Source organism: Squalius cephalus, assembly GCF_949319135.1.
Source record: "Squalius cephalus genome assembly, chromosome: 24".
NCBI lineage: Eukaryota > Metazoa > Chordata > Actinopteri > Cypriniformes > Leuciscidae > Squalius > Squalius cephalus.
In genome coordinates, this window is record NC_137145.1 from 8,116,495 (window position 1) to 8,138,226 (window position 21,732).

Below are 21,732 nucleotides of genomic sequence, written 5' to 3' on the forward strand. Positions count from 1 at the left end.
TGGATGCCTACAGTAGGCTTTTTTTTATTTTTTTTTTTTTTTTTTAAATCGGTGCTACCTGACAAGAGAAAACAGAGAAAAAAGGCTGTTGTCTTCCCTTTTGCAAATTTGGTAGGAAAACTTCAACACCCATAATGCACTGGGCATGTTGCCGTCCAAGGCCACTCCCACCAGTCTGCTACAGATAGGCTTACATGAGTTAAATATAGCTTTGCTTTAGTAGGAAATACTTCTTAGCAAACTTTTAGTTATAAACTTTTACTTGTATTGTTCCGGGGTGCAAGAATTCTAAGAGCACATGTTTACCGGGAGTGAGTTACATTCAGTTTCCAGTGAAGGATCTTCCAGCACATTGTGCTTTTTAGTGGCTAAAGGGAAAGAGTCGTAAAAACAGAGAGAACAACGTGACAGACAATCTGAAAAACCTCAGTGTTTGTAGTCAATATTTCAAACTGGATGACCACGAACAGTGTGTTATGCCAAACGGAGGGGTGAAACTGAAAGAAACTGCAGTTTTGTCAATTCCGCATAATACCCGAAGCAAAACGCCCTTGCATACAGGTAAGAAAGCTGTTGCATAGTGTTACATTTTTACTATAATGCTGTTTAAAGGAGCAGATATACCGTAGTACAATAAAATTTTCAGTGATAAACCTACTCTTACAATAACTGTTCTGTTAATAACCCTCTGTTGATCCGACTGTCTGTGGGTGTAGATACAAAAATGCAGAAGTATAATCTGTAGTTTTCACGAAATCTCTGGAGCCGGCTGACTTTTGCTGACAAATAAACATGAATTTCTCTGTCCAGGTCAAAGCGTGTTGAAAATTGGCAAACTTACAATTTAATTCTTAATTTTCATGTTTTTTTACTTATAAAACCATATAATATATAAAATCAATTTTCCTAAAATAATTCTATTCCACCGGACGGATGGACAGACAGATGGACGGGATAGAAAGATTAGATAGAACGATAGATATAACGATGGAACGATAGATAGATAGAATTGATAGATAGATAGATAGATAGACTATTTTCAACTATTTTCAACCTTGATAATAATAATAATAATAATAATAAATGTTTCTTGAGCACTAAATCATCATATTAGAATGATTTCTGAAGGACCATGTGACACTGAAGACTGGAGTAATGATGCTGAAAATTTAGCTAAATTACATTGATAAATACACTCACCTAAAGGATTATTAGGAACACCATACTAATACTGTGTTTGACCCCCTTTCGCCTTCAGAACTGCCTTAATTCTACGTGGCATTGATTCAACAAGGTGCTGAAAGTATTCTTTAGAAATGTTGGCCCATATTGATAGGATAGCATCTTGCAGTTGATGGAGATTTGTGGGATGCACATCCAGGGCACGAAGCTCCCGTTCCACCACATCCCAAAGATGCTCTATTGGGTTGAGATCTGGTGACTGTGGGGGCCATTTTAGTACAGTGAACTCATTGTCATGTTCAAGAAACCAATTTGAAATGATTCGAGCTTTGTGACATGGTGCATTATCCTGCTGTAAGTAGCCATCAGAGGATGGGTACATGGTGGTCATAAAGGGATGGACATGCTCAGAAACAATGCTCAGGTAGGCCGTGGCATTTAAACGATGCCCAATTGGCACTAAGGGGCCTAAAGTGTGCCAAGAAAACATCCCCCACACCATTACACCACCACCACCAGCCTGCACAGTGGTAACAAGGCATGATGGATCCATGTTCTCATTCTGTTTACGCCAAATTCTGACTCTACCATCTGAATGTCTCAACAGAAATCAAGACTCATCAGACCAGGCAACATTTTTCCAGGCTTCAACTGTCCAATTTTGGTGAGCTCGTGCAAATTGTAGCCTCTTTTTCCTATTTGTAGTGGAGATGAGTGGTACCCGGTGGGGTCTTCTGCTGTTGTAGCCCATCCGCCTCAAGGTTGTGCGTGTTGTGGCTTCACAAATGCTTTGCTGCATACCTCGGTTGTAACGAGTGGTTATTTCAGTCAAAGTTGCTCTTCTATCAGCTTGAATCAGTCGGCCCATTCTCCTCTGACCTCTAGCATCAACAAGACATTTTTGCCCACAGGACTGCCACATACTGGATGTTTTTCCCTTTTCACACCATTCTTTGTAAACCCTAGAAATGGTTGTGCGTGAAAATCCCAGTAACTGAGCAGATTGTGAAATACTCAGACCGGCCCGTCTGGCACCAACAACCATGCCACGCTCAAAATTGCTTAAATCACATTTCTTTCCCATTCTGACATTCAGTTTGGAGTTCAGGAGATTGTCTTGACCAGGACCACACCCCTAAATGCATTGAAGCAACTGCCATGTGATTGGTTGATTAGATAATTGCATTAATGAGAAATTGAACAGGTGTTCCTAATAATCCTTTAGGTGAGTGTATATTAAAATAGAAAACAGTTTTAAACTGTAATAATAATAATAATATAAGCAATAACTACTAATTTTTCATATTGTAGAATTGTGCAAGGTTGGGAAAAGTTCATTACCAAATACTGAACAGCATTTCAGTGCCTTTCCGTTTTACACTTACATAGCGGAAACCCGTCTTGTCCGGGGAACTGCCGGCCCGTGGCTGTGTTTAAGGCCGGCAGCAGCTGAGTAGATCAGCGGGACATTCCTCCCCGTCTTTCCCACAGGACACACAGATGTTGGGCTGGCTGTCTGCACAGCTGTAGGCCTGCCATGCATGGAGGAACCTGCAACTGTCTGACGGAGAGACGGCAGGTTGGCACAGATGGCGAGGAGGTGTACGGAGGGAGTGAGCTGGCAATGGAAATGGGAGGGCAGGTACCAACATAGCCTCCATCTGGACTCGTGACTGGAGAACAGCCACGGGACGTTAACATCGCTGCCGCTGAAGACCTGTCAACATGACAGACAGATGAATGTACAGCGCTGCGTTTGGTATGTGCAGATGCTGCTCAGTGTAGACGGTCTCAGCTGTGAACTTGAGCAGAAGAAATAATACTCCAATTATCCTCATGAACATTATAATGTGCTGCACAATTAGGGGGTTTTCAGTTGGATTGCATACAAGCTCCAATTTTAACTCAATTAGAAGTAAATTGAAAAATGTGAAATGTTCTGTAAAAATCTGTAAAATAAAATAAATGAGACAATATGCAGTTGCACAACTAACTTGTTCTTGATAGTGTTTGAATTCATCTGGCAATTTCGGATTTATAATATAATTAATTTAATATAATATAAATTAAGAATAGTAAAATATAATAAAATAAATTAGACAAATAATGTGAAGCAGTTGCACAACTAATTTGTTCTTGAAAGTATTTGAATTCATATGGCAATTTCTGATTTATTATTATTAATAATATAATATAATTAATATAACATAACATAATATAAAATAATATAATTAATATAACAATATAATATAACATCATATAATTAATATAACATCATATAATTTAACATAGTATAATTAATATAATACAAATTAAGAATAGTAAAATATACTAAAATAAAATATAAATGATACAAATAATGTTCTAACAAAACTAACTTGTTCTTGAAAGTGTTTGAATTCATATTGCAATTTCTGATTTATTATTATTACATAAATAAATAAAATAATATCATGTAAAATATAAAATAAAGATAAAAAACCTCTAGAATTCATATTGCAATTTCTTATTTAGTATTATTAGCATTATCAAAATAAAATAAATGATGTGAAGCAGTTGCACATCTAATTTGTTCTTGAGTTTGAATCCATATTATTGCAATTTCTGATTGCAGACTGTTGTATTTTGGTTAAAACTGTGTACAGTGTGAGACATTAATGAAACATTTTCTAGAACTCTAGAGGAGAGACACATTAGGAAATTATATGGAAGGAAGGAAGGAAGGAAGGAAGGAAGCATTTATATATATATGATCTATTTCTCAGGAGGAAAAGCTGAGAAGTAAAAGACAAAAGTCTCACATTCTTTCCATTTAATCTCATTGCTGTCGAAGAGACACAATGAGAGATTGAAAAGCTCTTGTACGATTTTCCTTTCACACAGAAACACTGGGAGAGTGAGATTGACATGCAACGCCACAGCTTTTACTCTGATCTGAAACCAGATTCTTCTTCCCTTTCATCTTAAAGCAACACAGACGGACTTCAGATCAACAATAAAAGGCCATTCAAATCCAAGCTAGTCTCTCTAAAGAAGGGAAATTACATTTTGCAACAGAAAGTCTATTGTTCTATAGTCCTAAAAGACTTTCAGGTGTTTGCAGCTGAATATAGTGCAAGATGATCTATATACCAAACTTCTAAAACGGGGTATAATGGGCTTAATGACACCATGTTTAATCTATTTTGGGATTATAGCTGATATGGATAGTGTAAATTGAAAGGCAGATGATGAAGAATTCTGGTGAAGTCTAATCTAGATTTAAAGGTCATTTACGTGGTGGTTACACACGCCAGGCTACAGCACAGTGTAAATATGCGATGTAAGATATTCTTGTTTTTATTTGTTTACCTCTCAATTTAATTCACAATCCATGCTGTTCGGTTCAGTAGGCCATAAAATGAGGTGTTGTTTCATTAAAGGGAAATAAAAGATGATTGCATCCTAGAGGAAAAAAAAAAGAAACACTAATTGTGTTATTCTACAACTGTCTCAATTTATTTGCCTCAATTACAATGCATCACATAAAACATTAAATTAAAAATATGAGATGAGGATCGACCGTCAGTGTGCAGCGCTGGTTTATTATTGTGGCTGGAGCCCAGAGAAGCTGGAGACTTCATTCGCCATCAGAGAAGGTGTCAATCACTCCTGTAGAGGACATGCTTTACTGCTGCCCGAGGGCTCCTGTGTGACCTAAATACAAAACTGTCAACAGAAAGACTGACCAACACAGAACAAGCTGAAGAGAATCGCAAAGAATATTCTGTCTTTAGACACTCACATATCCAAAACATACACTATTTATATTGCATACACAGGAGAAGTAAAAATCAACCACTGCTATTTATATTAGGTTCCAGTGTGTGTTGTTTCATCAATTTACATATATAATACTGGATGCATTTTATTTTACAGTATGTGCACTTACCTAAGTACTGGTAATAGCCTATAAGGTATGGGTTAAGGCTAGGTTTAGGGGTAGGTTCAGGGTTAGTAGCCTAGTTATTGCAATTATTATAAGAAGTTCATAGTATGTACATGGGTAAATGGAATGTAAAATAGTAAGTGAAGTGAAATGAAGTGCTACCATTATACTATACTGAAAATGACATACATGTATCACAAATATGCTATCCTGGAAAACAAGTTTGAAAACTAAATCAGTATAAGCTGTACTTACATGTATTCAAAAGGTACAGAAAATCTTTCTTGATGGTTCATTAAATAAAAAATTAAAAAATGTCAGAAATGGTATATGATAAAAGATTACAAGTAACGTTAAATGGCACATGTGTAACGAATGGTAACAATATTAGCTACCATTCTATAGTAGCCAATATTGTCGAAAACACTTGGTTATAATTACTAAAAAATTATTAATTAGCTTGATTTATCATATTTAATCTTGTGAGGCGTTCAAATGTTTAATGTTTTAAAGAAGGTCTGTAAGTGAACACGAAGGGAAACCCCACAACTTCTGAGGTATTTTATTGTCAGTGGTTTGTTTATCCTGTCATTGACGCCCCCTTCTGTTTGTCAGGAGAACTACATAAACACACTGGCGCATTAAAGACTATTCGCTTTTATTCTTCCGTTTTAGTATCTAAAATTATCCGTATGTGAATATCTACCGTTTAAATGAAAAGCATCTTAATTTTATATATAAAAAGTAGTCTATGATTAAAAAGTTTGATTCTACCTGGCCTAAAGCCGTTTTCAAAACACAAGTACTAGCCTACTTAGGATGCAACAGACGTTAAGGCAAAGACGCTGGTGCAGAGTAAAAAAAAAAAAAAAAGACTAGAAAACAATACAAATATGAATATATCCTTTGACATTCCCTATATACAGAAATAATCTGAAGTCAGCAGGTAGTGTTCCTCTAATAAGCCTAATATTGCTCGTGTTGCTGAGGTGAGCTGATAGTTGATGCTATTAGCTGATCTTAAAAGCAGCACAGACTGCTGATGTTCAGGAGAATCGCACACAGCAGCACAGGGAATCTATGAACGCTGATGTATGACATCGACCTCAAGAAAAGAGAGAGAGAGAGAGAGAGAGAGAGAGAGAGAGAGAGAGAGAGAGAGAGAGAGAGAGAGAGAGAGAGAGAGACTCTAAACCCATAACTGCCCAGTAACAAGCTCTCCCCCCTCATTGGCTGCAGAAGCAAGTGTATTTGATCAGGCCCTCAGACTAAATGACACACTCTGTTTGATCTGAGGACACTAAACCTCATGTGAGAGCGAACAGTAGACCTCAGCATCTGTCCTCTCTGGAGAATCTGTGCCCTGCTGCTCACACCTGGGTGACTTCTTAAAGGCATAGTTTACTCAAATATTACAATCCTGTCACTCACGCAATGTCGTTCCAAATTAACCCTATCTGTCTTTCCTTTAACACAAAAGTAGATGTTAGGAAGAATATTATGGCTGCTCTTTTCCATCCAATAGAATCGAATGGGTACTGGGGATGCTGAGCTTTGACTGTGACACAAAAGCAACTTAAAACAAAGTAGGCCTACAATAAAACTATTTCAAGTCTTCTGAAGACATAATATATTTGAAAATGAACTATCACGTTTCATGTCAGCCAATCATATTGGTTCTCTGGTAGCTTCTATCTGAATTGATTTCAAACCTGCTGTGTGACCATTTTATACATTTATGGTCCTTATATCATTGTCAGTCCATTATTTACTTTCTAAGTTGTTTTTGTTTGTGAGTGAGAATTTCATTCCCATTTTTAGCCTTTAAGTGTATAGGCAGGGGTTTACAATCATTTAATCCCCAAATATGATCATCCTCATGTGAGGAACCTGGATATTAAAATATAAAAGGCATCTATCCTTTATCAACACCCAATTCATACACTGGAAAATTAATATTATAAATCTAGTGATTGTTTCTATTAGTTTTTATTTCTATTATTACATTATTATTATGTATTTTTTCCACTCACTAATGTACAGTTAAATATATTTTGAATTTATCTAATTTTAATCAAATCTTATTTAATCTATTTAACATTAAGTAATAATTTAAATAACATTTTAATCATTTATTTATTTATTCTAATCTAATTTATTTATGTTTAGTTTATTTACGTATTAATGGTACAGAAGACTAATAAAAAAGAATATAATGTAAAAAAATTAAAATAAAATAAAATCCCCTTTATACCATTCAAGATCATCAGTAGTTTGTGTTAAGTTTGTTTTCAAAACCTCTTTTACACAAAAAGGGTTCTGACAGAACCTAAGCTGAATAAAACCATTTCCTGCGCAATATTATATATTTTAAAATCTCATTTATTATCGTAACCAAGCTCTCGTGTAGCTTGAGTCAGGCCAGACTGGACTAAATCAGACTGACATTTTTGAGTTTATGGACCTCTCAGCATATTTTTCCCCGGTGGAAAAAAAAAATCACGGGAAGCAGGTTTGTTTGTCAACACACCGTGGGTTCCCTGCCAACACTTCCCTCTTACAGAGACCGAGAATAAAGCTGAAGATGAAATGGGTTCCCAGGCTGCCGTGTAATTGCACAGCCCTTATGTTGAACCCCTTGAGCATTCATTCAAATGAGGCCGTAATTGCCACATCTGTTAACCCTCTGAAGGGCCGTCAGCCGAGTGTCACGCATCTGCTAATTGGTACAAACAGGTAGCAGACGCTGATCTCCTCCACTGAGCATCTGCCGATTAGAGTCGCAGATTCAATGAGCGCTGATTAAAGGTCCTGCTGAAATGGCAAAGGAGAGGTTTAAATACTGCTGCTGAATATGCTATAACACTTCATAATGGTGATTAACCGAGAGCCAGGAACCGTGAGGGCTCTGTGGGTTGGTGTGAATTCATTTTTTTAGGCGTGAAGAAAAACTGAGGAAAATGGGTCATAGGACTTTTACTCTTGTGGTTTGGTCAGCGGATTGATAACCTGAATGCTTCATAAAGCCATAAAAGATACGTACTGTATACATCTAATAGGAGGTTCTCAGAGTTATCTGGAAATAATCAAATAATCAATTTGTTAGCAGTCACAGGCAATAAATAGTATAATATAAACAGTATAATATAGTCCTCAAAATGTAAAAAACAAAACAAAACAAAGATACAGTATAGTAATATCCATGTTTCTTGTCAACTACCCATATACAAACTTAAATACTGCGTCACATATTTCATGCTACACATTTGAATTTTGTTTTTATATTTGGCCTTTGACATTTATTATATTTTAAAAATAATTTATAAGAAACATTTATTATATACATGTTTATATTTTTATGTTTTAACAATTTTATATGAACTTGGATTCTAATTTTTTTTTTTTACAAATTTATATATGACTGGATATTATTATATTTTGAGGAATACATATGACAATATCAAAGTTCACATATAAAATCTTTAATTTAATTAAATTATAATAAATGATATATTTTAATAAGATTTTATATATGAACTTTGATATCATATGTATTCCTCAAAATATAAAAATACCCAGTCATATATACATTTTGTATTATTTGTATATATATTTGAGGAATATATTATATTACTATATAAATGTTTAGATTTGATTTGAACTTATATATGAACTTATTTTTTGTTCAAATTTATATAAGGCAGGATAATATTATATTTTGTGGAATACATATGATAATATCAAAGTTAATATTTCATATAAAAGCTTATTAAAATATAATAAATAATGTTAAATTCCACATATAAATTAAAAAACATTATAAAACACAAATGTGTAGCATAATTGACTCAGTATTTTAAGTAATTTTATATGTTGAAAAAATTATATACATAAAAATTACTTTCATGTGAAGGCAAAACAAGTGATTAAAAATGGTGAAAAGAATTAAAGTATAGTAGAAAACCTAAAAATATTGATGTAGTTAAAAACAAGAACAACTATCCATAAAGCTTTATAATAAAAGTATTGTTTTGCAATACAGTCTGTCCACAGTGCTGATGGGAGCGGTAATATTGCCGTCACACCCTGTTACATTGTCAAATAGCCTATTGCAATAATGTAAATATGAACTGTTGCAATATCAAAGAAACCCAGAAGACAGAAATTTGCCAGTGACGCACGACACCATCATCAAGTGTACATTTTTATGAAGTCATTTTGTACAATTGTGTTCTTTATACAAAACATACATTCAATTTTTTTTTAAAAGTGCATATTATAGCATACTGTGGAATTCACTTCATTGGCACTAGTGAAAATAAATAAATGGTTCTTTAAAATTGATCGGAAAACATTGAAACATGAAAACAAAAAGTAAAATGAGCAAAAACAAGACTACAAAAAAAGTCTCATGGACACGGTTACAGTTCCTTCGTTTCATTGGTTTGGATCAGTGGCTCTTCTCAAAACTTCTTTATATAAATATAAAAGCTAATATTTCTGAAAAAGAATGAAAAGAGGTGTTTTAATAATAATAAATATTATAAATTAATTGTATATTTTATAAAATAACTACTAATAATAGTAATAATAATACATTTTCTGTGACACAGTTTGGATTTTTATTTGAATTCTTACCCGCATTTGTTCATATATCCAGTCAAGGAAGTAGGTCACATTTCCGTAGACTCCGGGCTTGTTTCTGAAAGCACATCCATCACCCCAGCTAGTGTCCCCAACCAGCCACCATAGAGAATTCTCCTTTGTGACCAGAGGACCCCCACTGTCCCCCTGTGTGGAACAGCACTTATTTAATTGTAGCACATATATTACATTTACAGTACTCTAATTTACTCTTCTGAATGATTGAGTAGCATCTAAGTGTGTTTATCCAGAGTGTGTTTCTGACCTGACAGGAGTCCACGCCACCCTCCAGCTTGCCAGCGCAGATCATGGTGTCTGTGATTTGTCCGTTATACACCGGTCGGGTGTTACATGTCGTTCTGTCGATTAGCCAAATTTTGGCTTCTTGTAGGGATTCTGAGGAAGGTCCTTTAAGAAAACAAAGAATTTGCTTGTCAAGCGTTTCAATTTCTGAGATTTTAGAGAGCTGACATGACTTAAATTCTGTCCGATTTTATTCACTGCACATGCATTTGGATCTGTTGCGATTTGCTCTTTTCAAAAAAAGTTTCAAACCTCCACTTCGCAGTGCCCCCCATCCTGTGACGTAACTTTCCCGCGGAGCAGAGAAGTACATGCCTTTATTGGGCAAACACACTGGCCTGACGTTTGCTGAAACAAGATACATACAAAACAAAATGAAAAACTGTCATCATCCAAACATTTCTTCTGTAAACACAAAAAGAGGTATTTTGTAGAATGTTCAAGCTGCTCTTCATTTCCACACAACGGAAATGGTCGGAAAAAGCTTTGTAAAAGTGGTCCATACGTCTGTCTTTCTTAAGTAATTTGTGTGAAGAACAGGTCATCATATAAATCGTTATAATTAAAATAATTCTAGAGCATAATACTAAATTTTAAAGCAATAATAACAAAATAATTAAATGGTTTGAATAGGGTAAACTTAAACAAATTAGTTCAATCAAATGAACTTTTATGAGTATTTCGTACTTTATTTTTAGAAAATACTTTTTTTTATTTATTAAAAATGTATATTTTTTTAAATACATTTTTCTTTTGTTATGTATTGTTAAATGCAATGTTAAATATTAACATTAACATAAATTAACATTTTTAATTTATAAAAAATGTGTCACATTTAATGAAAAAACTATCAGAGCAAGCTTGAAACCAGTTATGTTATGTTTAACTAAAACTAAAAGTATATAAAAAGAAATGAAAAGCTGAAATTAAATAAAATATGATTTTTTTTATGGAAAAAAAATGTAAAAAAAAACAAAAAAAAAGAAATTTGGAAATGTCGACTTGGTGAGCAACTGACATAAAATACGCTTACGATGAAGTACTGAAATTGGAAAAATTACTGAAGTACTGAAATTGCAAACTAAAATGGGAAAAATATATAATAAAAATATCAAATTAAACTAAAAATATAACCAAAATAGTAATAAACACTATAATAGTACATAAATAATACTAAAATAACACTGCATGAAAAAAATGCTTGTATTTCCTTTATTGTCAGTATTATTAAATTATAATGAAATTTTCTTACTGGCTGGGAAATAAACGTGAAAATTCAGTCTTACATGTAATTGTGAGTGGACTGTTTAGCTTCATCAGTGCAATGTCATTTTCGTTGGTTCTCGGATCAAAGTCGTGCTTGACAATTCGGCCAACAGAATTGCCGCTGGCGCGCTGCATCTCGCTACGAGTCAGATATCCAGCATACACGGTCCAATCCCTTGCATTTGAAATCCTACACAAGTTTGTCATTTATTAGAGTTCATCATAGCTTGTTGAATGAGATGGACTAAATGAAAGCACTTACTCATGAACACAGTGAGCTGCAGTGACGATCCAGTACGGGGTAATGACAGACCCGCCACACAAATGCCTTCCGGAAGCTTGCAGGCTGACCTGCCATGGCCACACCCCCTTCGAGTTCACCTCGACTCCCCCCACGATTCGGCTCCCGCTGCTCCGTCCACAATCTACAATAGAATTCAGAAAACAGCATTTGTATATGTGAAAATGTTATTTTCCAAGCTACAAACTATACTTGTATAGTTCACCCAAAACTGGAAATTATCACATGTGAGTTAAAGACAATGACAAATGTGCAAATTAGGATCAGTGTTATTTTAATACAATTTATAAACTCTCTTTTTTCTTTTTTTTAAAGCTACAATATGTAATTTTTTTCGCCGCTAGGGGTCGCTAACCTCTTACAATAACAAAGGCGTAGGTTGATGATGCATAAGCGGAATTATGGAACTTGCCGTCACGCCGAAGGATCTAATAATGTTTATGGATGAGTGAATACATTGATGTTTTTAACATGACTGTGGTATGAAGCAGGGCGTGATTGCTAATGAGAGACAGATATCAGCGCCACACGCGAGTCCCGCGGATGTAAAAGAATAAGGACATTTCATTCTACCAAACCTCAGCTTATAATGAAACTTGTGATGTCACGCAGCGCTGTTTCACTTGGTCTACACTATCACACTAAACTGCATTTGAGTGTGTTGAAAGTTATAATGTTATTCTATGTTAGTTTGTCTGTATGAGACTAGCAGTAAGCTAGATCAACATTAGAATAACCTACTGATCACATTCTAAAATTTCATCTCATGTTGAGCTATATAACATTGATTAGTTTCATGTACATTTGCTCACCTGTCTAATAAAGTACATGCAAGAGCAGCGTCTCTGTCAAGTCGAAGTTAGTCGCGGACGTGGAGCTCTCGGCATCTCGAAAACGCCACGCTGATACTGATCCTCGTTTTAGTTCTCCTTTTGTCCCAAAGTGTGTTTGCCATGGTCCATAATGTTTGAGCGAAACAACAACAGCGTGAGCCGCTAGACCTAACGCAGTTTTCCACGTCTGTCGCCATGGTTACTATGGCAGTACGAGCGGAAACCAGGGATAACGCGGATATTACGTCATTGACAGGCGACAAGTGAACATGGACGAGCCATTATTTAAAATTGGAATTTCTCTGAAATTAAAATCTTTGGGAACTTTTGGGATATTGTAAGTACACAACTGCAGGAAATAAATCACACTGTGCAAGTGATTTTTGGATATTTTATTACAAAATTCTTACATATTGTACCTTTAAAATTTTGAATTAGCTTTTACTTTTCAATTTTATTTTTTCCTTTTAATTTTAGATATAGTAATGTTTTTATGTACTTTTGTTATTTTTATTAATTTTTTTATTTCAGTTTTAGTAATTTTAGTACTTAAACTTATTTATTTCAGTGAGCTGCCAAGGTATTTCTAAATTTCGGTTAAGTTTTTCTTATATTGTTATTATATGTAATATTTATTACTATATTTTTTTCAATTTTTTTTCCTAACTATTTTTTAAATCGTTTTAGTTTAGGTTTTAGTTAAAGCTAACAACAACAATAATGACTGGGATGAATTATTCATTGAAAGTAATTTAGCCACAGTCAAACTAACCTAACCAACCAAAGAAGTGTGTAGCAAAAATAGCTATCTACATTGAAGCTCCCTACAAGGAATTTTATTTTATTACATTTTTTATTTGATTAAATAGCATGCAGAGAAAATAAACTAATACAAACCCTAAATATTTATTTCATTAAAAAAAAAAAGAACTCAAAAAATTAAAAATAAAGAGATGGAAAACTATTATCTTACCAATACATTTGAGTGCCACAGCTTTGTTAGATGGACAGTCTGAACTGAATTATCATAAGAGAAACATATAAGGATTTTTAAACAAGCTGATTATAGGGGATAAAAAACATAATTAACCAATAATTAATGTAAACCATAATAAAATAACCAAAAAGTGTGAACAATGTGAAGAACTGAACAGTCTGTATAAAAATTCAGTAACACTTTGCAATAGTCTCATTTATTAACAAAAATATTCATGTTCATGTTAGTTCACAGCATTAACTTATGTTAACAAATACAAATTTTGATCTTAAAATTGTATTAGTAAATGCTAAGAATAACATTAAAGATTAATAAATGCTATTTAAATATTGTTCATTGTTAGGTCATGTTAACTAATGTAGCTAGCCTATGTTAAATGAAACCTTACTGTAAAGAGTTAGCAAAAATTCTGTGTAAGCTGAACTCTGTGACACACCTTTTACTGAGGAAACTTTGTGTGGACATATTCAGAGAATCTGTCTTCACCAGCATGTAGTCCAGCAAATCTCTAGAGTATATCTCCTCGTAACCCACATATCTGTCCCTGAAGATAAACCACAAACAAACACACAGCACATATTACAATTCATTCAAAACACATTCAGTAAACGTATTAAACACGTCACTGAACGGATACACTTCTGTTTAGAAGTTTGGGGTCGGTAAGATTGTTAAATGTTTTTGAAAGGTATCTCTTGTGCTCACCAAGACTGCATTTATTTGATCAAAAATACAGTAAAAAACATAATATTGTGAATTATTACAATTTTAAAAAACTGTTTTCTACTTTTTACTTTAGTCTTCAGTGTCACATGATCCTTCAGAAATCATTCTAATAAGCAGATTTGCTGCTCAAGAAACATTTATTATTATCATCAATGTTAAAAACAGTTGTGCTGCTTAATATCTTTATGGAAACCTTCGATGAATGTGCAAATGAACAGCATTGATTTGAAATAGAAAACTTTTGTAACATGACAAGTTTCTTTACTTTTAATCATTTCAATGCGTCCTTGCTTAATAAAAGTGTTAATTTCTTTGGGGAAAATGTCATACTCCTTTAATTGTAGTACTTCCACTGAGATGAATCACGCTATCATTACCTCTTGTATCCGATCTCCTCACATGCTTGAATTCCGAGTTTGTCATTCCATCCATCTGAACACACATACTCCCATTTTTGGTTCACATTTGAGTACATCTGAAGGAGGAAATTAGATCCATACAGGCGAACTGCAAAAACAACAACAAAGAAAGAAGTATAGTTGTATACTGGGTTTACTAAAGAGGGCATCATCGATTGGGATCGGGAAAGTCATGGTTTAACATATGTAAGGAATTCTTACAACAATGAGCTTCATCTCCTCCTGATGGACAGTCCAGCTTTCCGTCACACCACTGCGAATAGCTGATGCATTTGTTATCTGCTTTACAGAGTCGCCCTTGCAAACACTCAAACACACCTGTTGGTGCAGACAGAGGACATCAGAACAAGAAACAACGGGTGGATTGTATGAAAGCCAATGAGAGAGTTTCTTACCATAAAACCAAAGCACCGCAACTATGATCCCAGCAATGCCCAGTAGGGTGGTGACTGTGCCAACGATCCATGGCCATTTTTTTCTCCTGGAAGCTGTCAGAGAATCAAAGTTCATAAAAACCAAAACTAAAAAAAAGCATTAAATAATAAATACATTAAACGGCTTTAAAATCCATTAAATATTAGGGCTAGTTTAAAAATACTGATTTCTTGATTCTCATTTTGATAAACCACTATTGATTATTATTATTTTTTTAGTCTGCTTTGTTTTCAGGTGATGCATGAACAAAACTTCACTAAACATTATTTGTAGCACGCCTCACATCCAATAAATCGCATTAAGCTTTGAGCTTTGTTACTTTTGATAAGAAACAAAGTCTCGGCTTTCAAATTTTGGAAATTTTATAACAAAATGTAAACAATAAATACCGTTTTGGCCAGGCCTGGCTCCAGCTTTGAGAAGCAAGAACCAAGTGATATTCCTGGTGGACCAGAGGTGTTCCGTTAACTGGGGATGGGCTTTTTTTTTTTTTAAATATTGTATTCGAATATTCGTTTATTTAAATGTCGTTTAACGAGAAATACGTTATTTTTTAGTTTTATGTCACCATTTCTGAACAAGCTTACATTAGGCAACACAACAAGTTTACAATACATCGAAAGGTTTTTTTTAGTTGAAAACATTTAACTATATGTTAAAAATATAAAGAAAAGCATTTAACGTTAAGCTCAAGCAGCGCGAACGGAAAAAAACGTACATGTAACGTTAACGTTACTCGAGTCAACATTATCGTGTTTATATTGTTTCACGTTCATGTTGAGAAAAACAATAATATCCACATGCTAGAGTGAGAAAACGCGCTGCAATGACAGACGCAGAAGCAGTGTGAAAAGTTAAGTTACTAACAGCACTTTGCGTTTTCTGTTCTTAAACCTGTCTCCCTCAACGAAACTTTAAGGAAGCATATGTCTCAAAATCATTTAGCTACCAGGAGATATCATCTCGAATCACGATTCCCTCGGAGTACAGCGCTTCGCTGCAGTGATGGACACTGTTTCCTCGGTCGACTGGTGTTTGGATTTCATGTGATTTCTCATGGTGGTGGTGATATTATGCTAACTCAGTTTCATTAATAATTGATTAAAAGTAATCCCATTGTATATCTAAGTAATTCCAAACTTCGCGAGGCAGACGACGACATTATGCGATCAAATACAATCCACTTGTTAAACACGCTCCACAGCGCCACCCAGTGCATTTAATTATAACTGCGGGGGAAAAAATCGAATAGTATTTTATTTTTTGAATAATAATTACTGATCGAATATTAGTGCACATCCCTACGTTAACTAGATGCATTTCCCCCCCAACATTTTTAATATCGTTTTTAATAATTTTTTTTCCTAATAACAAATGTTGTATTCATTTTGTAATTTCAGATTTTATTACAAAAGGGGCAAGTTATGCATTTTTCCCAACATTTTGTATATTTTTTTCCTAATAATAATTGTTCTATTCATTTTGTAATTTCAGATTTTATAACAAAAGGGGCAAGTTATGTATTTTTTCACCCAACATTTTTCATATAGTTTTTAATTATTTTCTTTTTTTCTAATAACAAATGTTGTGTTCATTTTGTAATTTCTGATTTGATAACAAATGGGGCAGGCTTTGAAAGGGATTATTAGTAACATTGCTATACTATTTTAGAAAAATAAATTATTTGCTTTATGCTTTTGTTTAGCTTCCTGCTTATTTCAGTAAACTCACAAATTCAATGATGCATTTTTCTATAATACTTCAAAACTAATCCCACAGCTCTATTATTAACATTATACATTTCTGAATAATAAATTGTTCTTTTATATCTGTTGGTGGTGGCAGGGATTAAAACAGTTAAAAGAACAAAAACCAAAAGCATTTTTGCTTCGCAGAACATAAATATAATTTTTTTTACTAGATAATTTTTCATAAACAAGTGGATTTCTTATACCAGACCCCCCCCCTCCCTCCCTCCACTCCCTCCAAAAAACAAAAGAGTAATATATTATACTATATTATATCATATTAATTTGTGTATGCCGGATAACACCGGTTCGTTCATTTGAGTGGTAATGCGTCTTGGATGACTACTTGTGATCGGAAACGCATCTTAAAGGTGCAGTAAGCGATTTTTGAAAAATGTTGTTGATATTTGAAAATCACCAAAAACAAACACGCCCCTACCCAAATCTTGATAACTGTCCCCAAATTCACGAACACGCTAAGCAACACAGGCACCTCCCCCCTAACGAATGTATACGCCCCATACTGCTGATTGGCTACAAGTGTGTTTGGGCGCTCGGTTCGATCCACTTTCAACAGCGTTTCTCAGAAATCGCTTACTACACCTTTAAGGGCCTGCTCACATATCGCGTCTTTTGCGCGCGCAAGTTCGTTATTTCAAATGTAGCCGCGCGGTATGCGCGCTCATAATGGAAGCGACGCGGTGCGACGCGCTCGTTTTTTCCAAGCGCGTCCGCGCCGCATCGAGATAAAAACATCTCAACTTTTCAGAATGCCGCAAGCGCACCGCAGGTCACGTGACAAGAACCAAGCTTAGCAACGACAGACGCCTCCGAAGCGCAACCACCTCGAGCGCTTTGGAAAAAGGAGAACGCGGCGCGCCTAGCGTTTTCGACGCGTTTTTATGCGCGATATGTGAGCGCCGCCTAATACCGCTTCTCTTTCGTTTGGTCGATTTCTGGGATAAGTGTGAATAATTTGCGCGTGTCAGGGAGCCGCTATCAATATGTGCGTGACTCCCGGAACTTCCAGAAAAGGTGGGCTGTCTGTGATACCAAGTGGTTGAAAAGCATGATCCCTCAAATCCCTCAAAAGCATGATCCCTCAAAATCTGGTTATTATCTTATTTGGAGCTGAGCCTGGTTTTGGCTCTCTAGTGGCATGACAAATTGCTGTTTCACCCTGATAGCGTGACGTGAACTGATAATCTCATCATCTTTACTACTAGTCATAGCACAAAATAAATATGAATGAAAATGAGAAGGTATGTTGAAAGAAACAGTACAATTTACCAAAATCAGTATCATGTCTCATGTAATCACTCAATTCGTGTTTAAAGCATGGAAAGACGTGAACTGTAAACAAAATGTGGCATAACGTTACATTTCCCTCAGAAAAGCCATTCAGTGCCTTAAAAAGCATTAAATACCTCTGTGAACTAGTTTAGCGCCACGGTGGGGTCCAGGTGTGGTCGTGTGGTAGGTACTAACAGGTGCTGTCTGAGGTACATACTGGTGCAGGTTCTGAGCAGGTGAGTATCTCTCTGAAGGATATGGCGGAGAGGGGTTCTGGTATAGAAACTGTGGGTTTTGGGGACCAGGGTACTGAGGTAACGCTGGGTTTATTCCAGAAGAAGGTGCAAATGGAGCGGGCCGCTGCTCCTCATGTTGGAAACCATGGTTCACCTGAGGACCATTGCCGTAGATCTGAAAGAAATTAGAGTTCTGTCAGTTTCTCAGGTTCAAAAAGCATTCGAAAACTATTTTGCTTCCATATTGTGATTTAATTCAGTGTGAAAAGGATATTTAACATACTTAAGGAAATTACGAAAAGACTATTATAGACAACAGTGCCCATGTTTATTACAGTATGACTAACAATATCCATGTATAAACTGTTCCAGGAAATGATTGAATATTAAATGAAATGTTAATTTATGAAATGTTACATTAAATGTTCATTATCTGAATCATTGCTCGCTACTTACTTTCAATGATACTAAAAAGACAGATATTTAACATGCCTTAATAGTAATTCAAATAATTCATCTGTTAAACATGTAGTTCAACATTATACAAGCAGTAGACACAGGAAATAAGCTTTACTTGCTTTTATCTTACAACACTGGTAAAAATTTCAGATTTCATTTAGTCCACATGTCCAGTACAGGTAACTTGATATTGAATATATTATATACTGTAGTTTCCTCCAGGAATTTTTTTTATTTTTTTATATTTTTTTATCAATGTTAATTGCTGAGTATAAATTAACATAATGACAACAACTATTATCATTAATAATAATATAATTATAATAAAGAAAGAAAAATGGTGGCAGGAACTATATAACATTCTATGTTAACATAAAATCCAGTGTTAATAAATTGCTGCATATCAAATACCATGAAAACATTTAAATGACATTGATAGTTCTCACCACAAAAAAAAAAAAATAAAAAAAAAAAAAAAAAAATCAAATATATATATATATATATATATATATATATATATATATATATATATATATATATATATATATATATATATATATATATATATATATATATATATATTATTTTCAATATTTAGCAATTAACATTGTTTAGTTACACAGTGTCCAATACCAGTACTGAATGAGTTAGAGTTCATTTTGATTTCAGTTTCACTCAGGCACAATAATTAATCTATTCAAAAAACACTTCCCTATGAACATGACTTATGAAAACAGCACATTGCTGTCATAGACCAAACAGAAACTCACATGACCAAACACTTAAATCAGGCCATCAACCATTGTCTTGCTAATGCGTTTCAATGTTATCTTTACAGTGTTTTTCATGCATTTAAATCAAACTTCCTTTCCTTTTTAAAAAAAGATCATGATTAATTATTCATTAGGTTCGTCTTTGGTCAGGATAGTTAATGCTTTACAAATATACCTTATGTGTTGACTGACAGTATCAACTCCTGCTTTATGAAATCGACAACAAACAAATGACATTGGTGACAGAAAGAAGAGGATAAACATGTTCAGATAGAAACTAAGAGAGAGAAAAAATGTATTATGTCATTACCGGGTCCTTATTCTTCATCTTTAGCCTTTGGCTTTGTTTGGACAGTTCAACTCAATCCCAAAAAACTCTCGAACTTCAAGCTCAAACTAAAATCTGCTGACTGAACATACAGCAAAACAAACATTATTAGTCACAGAAATGGCTATAGATCTGTATGAAATGAGTCTCTCTCTGACTGATACAGATTATAAATTAGAATTATAGATAGTAAAACTTACCTGACAGAAGGTTCTCCTACAGTGTTTGAGCTTTAGCGGACTCTGCGTCTGCTGTGTGTGTGTGTAATGAGCAGCCAATGCCACACCTTTGCTTGGTTAACCAGCTGAAACTCTCAATAGTCAGGTGTATGCAAATACAAAACATCCCCTGCTGACCTGAACTAAAACTTTATAACTACTGTAAGAGCATTGCAATGTCTTACTACTAAACAAATATAAGACGTCTTATCAATACAGAACATATAGATAACACAGCATTGTATTTAAGTTTACCAACCAAATGAGGTGAGACAAAAATAGGCGGCACGATATATGTAAAACATTTTTCCATGTAAAAACGCTTCCTTCTGGCTCACTCCACGTTCACAGCTTTGAACATGAGGCATGATAGCAATATAAGAGATTTAAAAAGATTGTTTTCTAGGCTTGAAAGCGCACATTTTCAACTTCCCTGTTTCTTAAACATGTAAATTCTGCCATCATAATTCATTCATGCCAATAGCCTAGTTACTAATGACTTTTTTACATATAGGAGATATGATGTATTTTATATTATTTAAGCATCTGGAACCTTATCGGCTTGACAGAACTTTCAACTTCCAAGTGATGGGAATCCAAACTAACTTTACTTAACATTTTCTTATATTGAAATGGTTTATGTCCTACTCCTTAACAGTTCATCAGGCTCTTAACGATTTTTTTCCTAATATCACACATCATTAAAACAGAACACATTTCATGCGGAAAACATATTGTTTGGTCAATAATTCAAGAGGATCCACACTTTAAAGCTCTTGATTCTAACTTGTATTTGTACCATTCTTGTAATTGTTTACCTAGCATTTGTTACAATAAGGCTATAGTAAGAACATTATGCCTGTTGACTTTTTTCCCATTTTTCTTATTGATCTATAGCATTCGTTATGAAAAATAGCAACCTACACATTTAGAAACTCTGCAACATAGTTGTAATATAAATCTATAAATAGCCTATATATTTAATAAAATTACCTGTTATAAATTCTACAAGTTAGACAAAATTTACCACAATAAAATGTGATCAATTCTAGTATGGGTGGTAAAGCTTTCTAATTTATGTTGGTGCAAGATGATGTTTTCCCCTCTTTTCATCATGATTTTAGATCATGTTTGACTTTCTCTATAGGGTTGTAAAGTTGTAACTTGTCAATAGAATTTAAAGGTTGGGATGGTTGTACCTGCTAGTTGTAGTTATAAGGAAATGAAAATGAATAAGGGCAGCTAACTGTAAGCATCATAAAAATCACGAGAAATCATTTTGTACATTTTCAGGAATCACCTGAAAAATAGCTATAAAAGCTATAAAATCATTACAAGGCTTATGTGATGAAGGTTTAGGACGCAACTAGACTTCCTGTTCAATTTCCAGATAGATGGTTCAAACATTGAGAAATCACTGTATTAAAAAACAAGCTGTAAATATAATCTGTTGACTACGATAAAAAGGCATTTTCCCAAACTCAGCTATCACACAGGGTCAATAGTGTCCCTGCTGTTATTCAGTAACTCAGTCAATGGGTAAATACTTTGACATCACAAAGCATCCTGTTAATATTTGACTCGATCCTCTAGACTGAAGCACAATGACTTTTCAATGACAAATAGAAGCAACTGATAATTAT

The 21,732-nt window shown here is 34.4% G+C and overlaps 1 protein-coding gene across 2 annotated transcripts; it reads right to left on the reverse strand.

Moving 5' to 3' along the window:
• Nucleotides 1–9,111: 9,111 nt before the first annotated feature.
• tmprss2 (transmembrane serine protease 2) lies at nt 9,112–20,203 on the reverse strand. Of its 2 annotated transcripts, XM_079861467.1 has the most exons (14): nt 20,072–20,203; nt 19,854–19,953; nt 18,210–18,486; nt 14,995–15,087; nt 14,801–14,917; nt 14,558–14,687; nt 13,891–13,998; nt 13,431–13,474; nt 11,586–11,748; nt 11,344–11,513; nt 10,310–10,405; nt 10,020–10,162; nt 9,749–9,901; nt 9,112–9,610 (listed from the first exon to the last, which is right to left on the reverse strand). In XM_079861467.1, the coding sequence occupies exons 2-14, from the start codon at nt 19,869–19,871 to the stop codon at nt 9,602–9,604; spliced, it is 1,521 nt and encodes a 506-aa protein (XP_079717593.1). In that variant the 5' UTR covers nt 19,872–19,953; nt 20,072–20,203; the 3' UTR covers nt 9,112–9,601. The 2 variants fall into 2 exon arrangements, with proteins under 2 accessions (XP_079717593.1, XP_079717594.1); XM_079861468.1 differs by lacking the exons at nt 18,210–18,486; nt 19,854–19,953; nt 20,072–20,203 and adding an exon at nt 15,984–16,038 and having other exon boundaries at nt 9,279–9,610.
• Nucleotides 20,204–21,732: the final 1,529 nt, after the last annotated feature.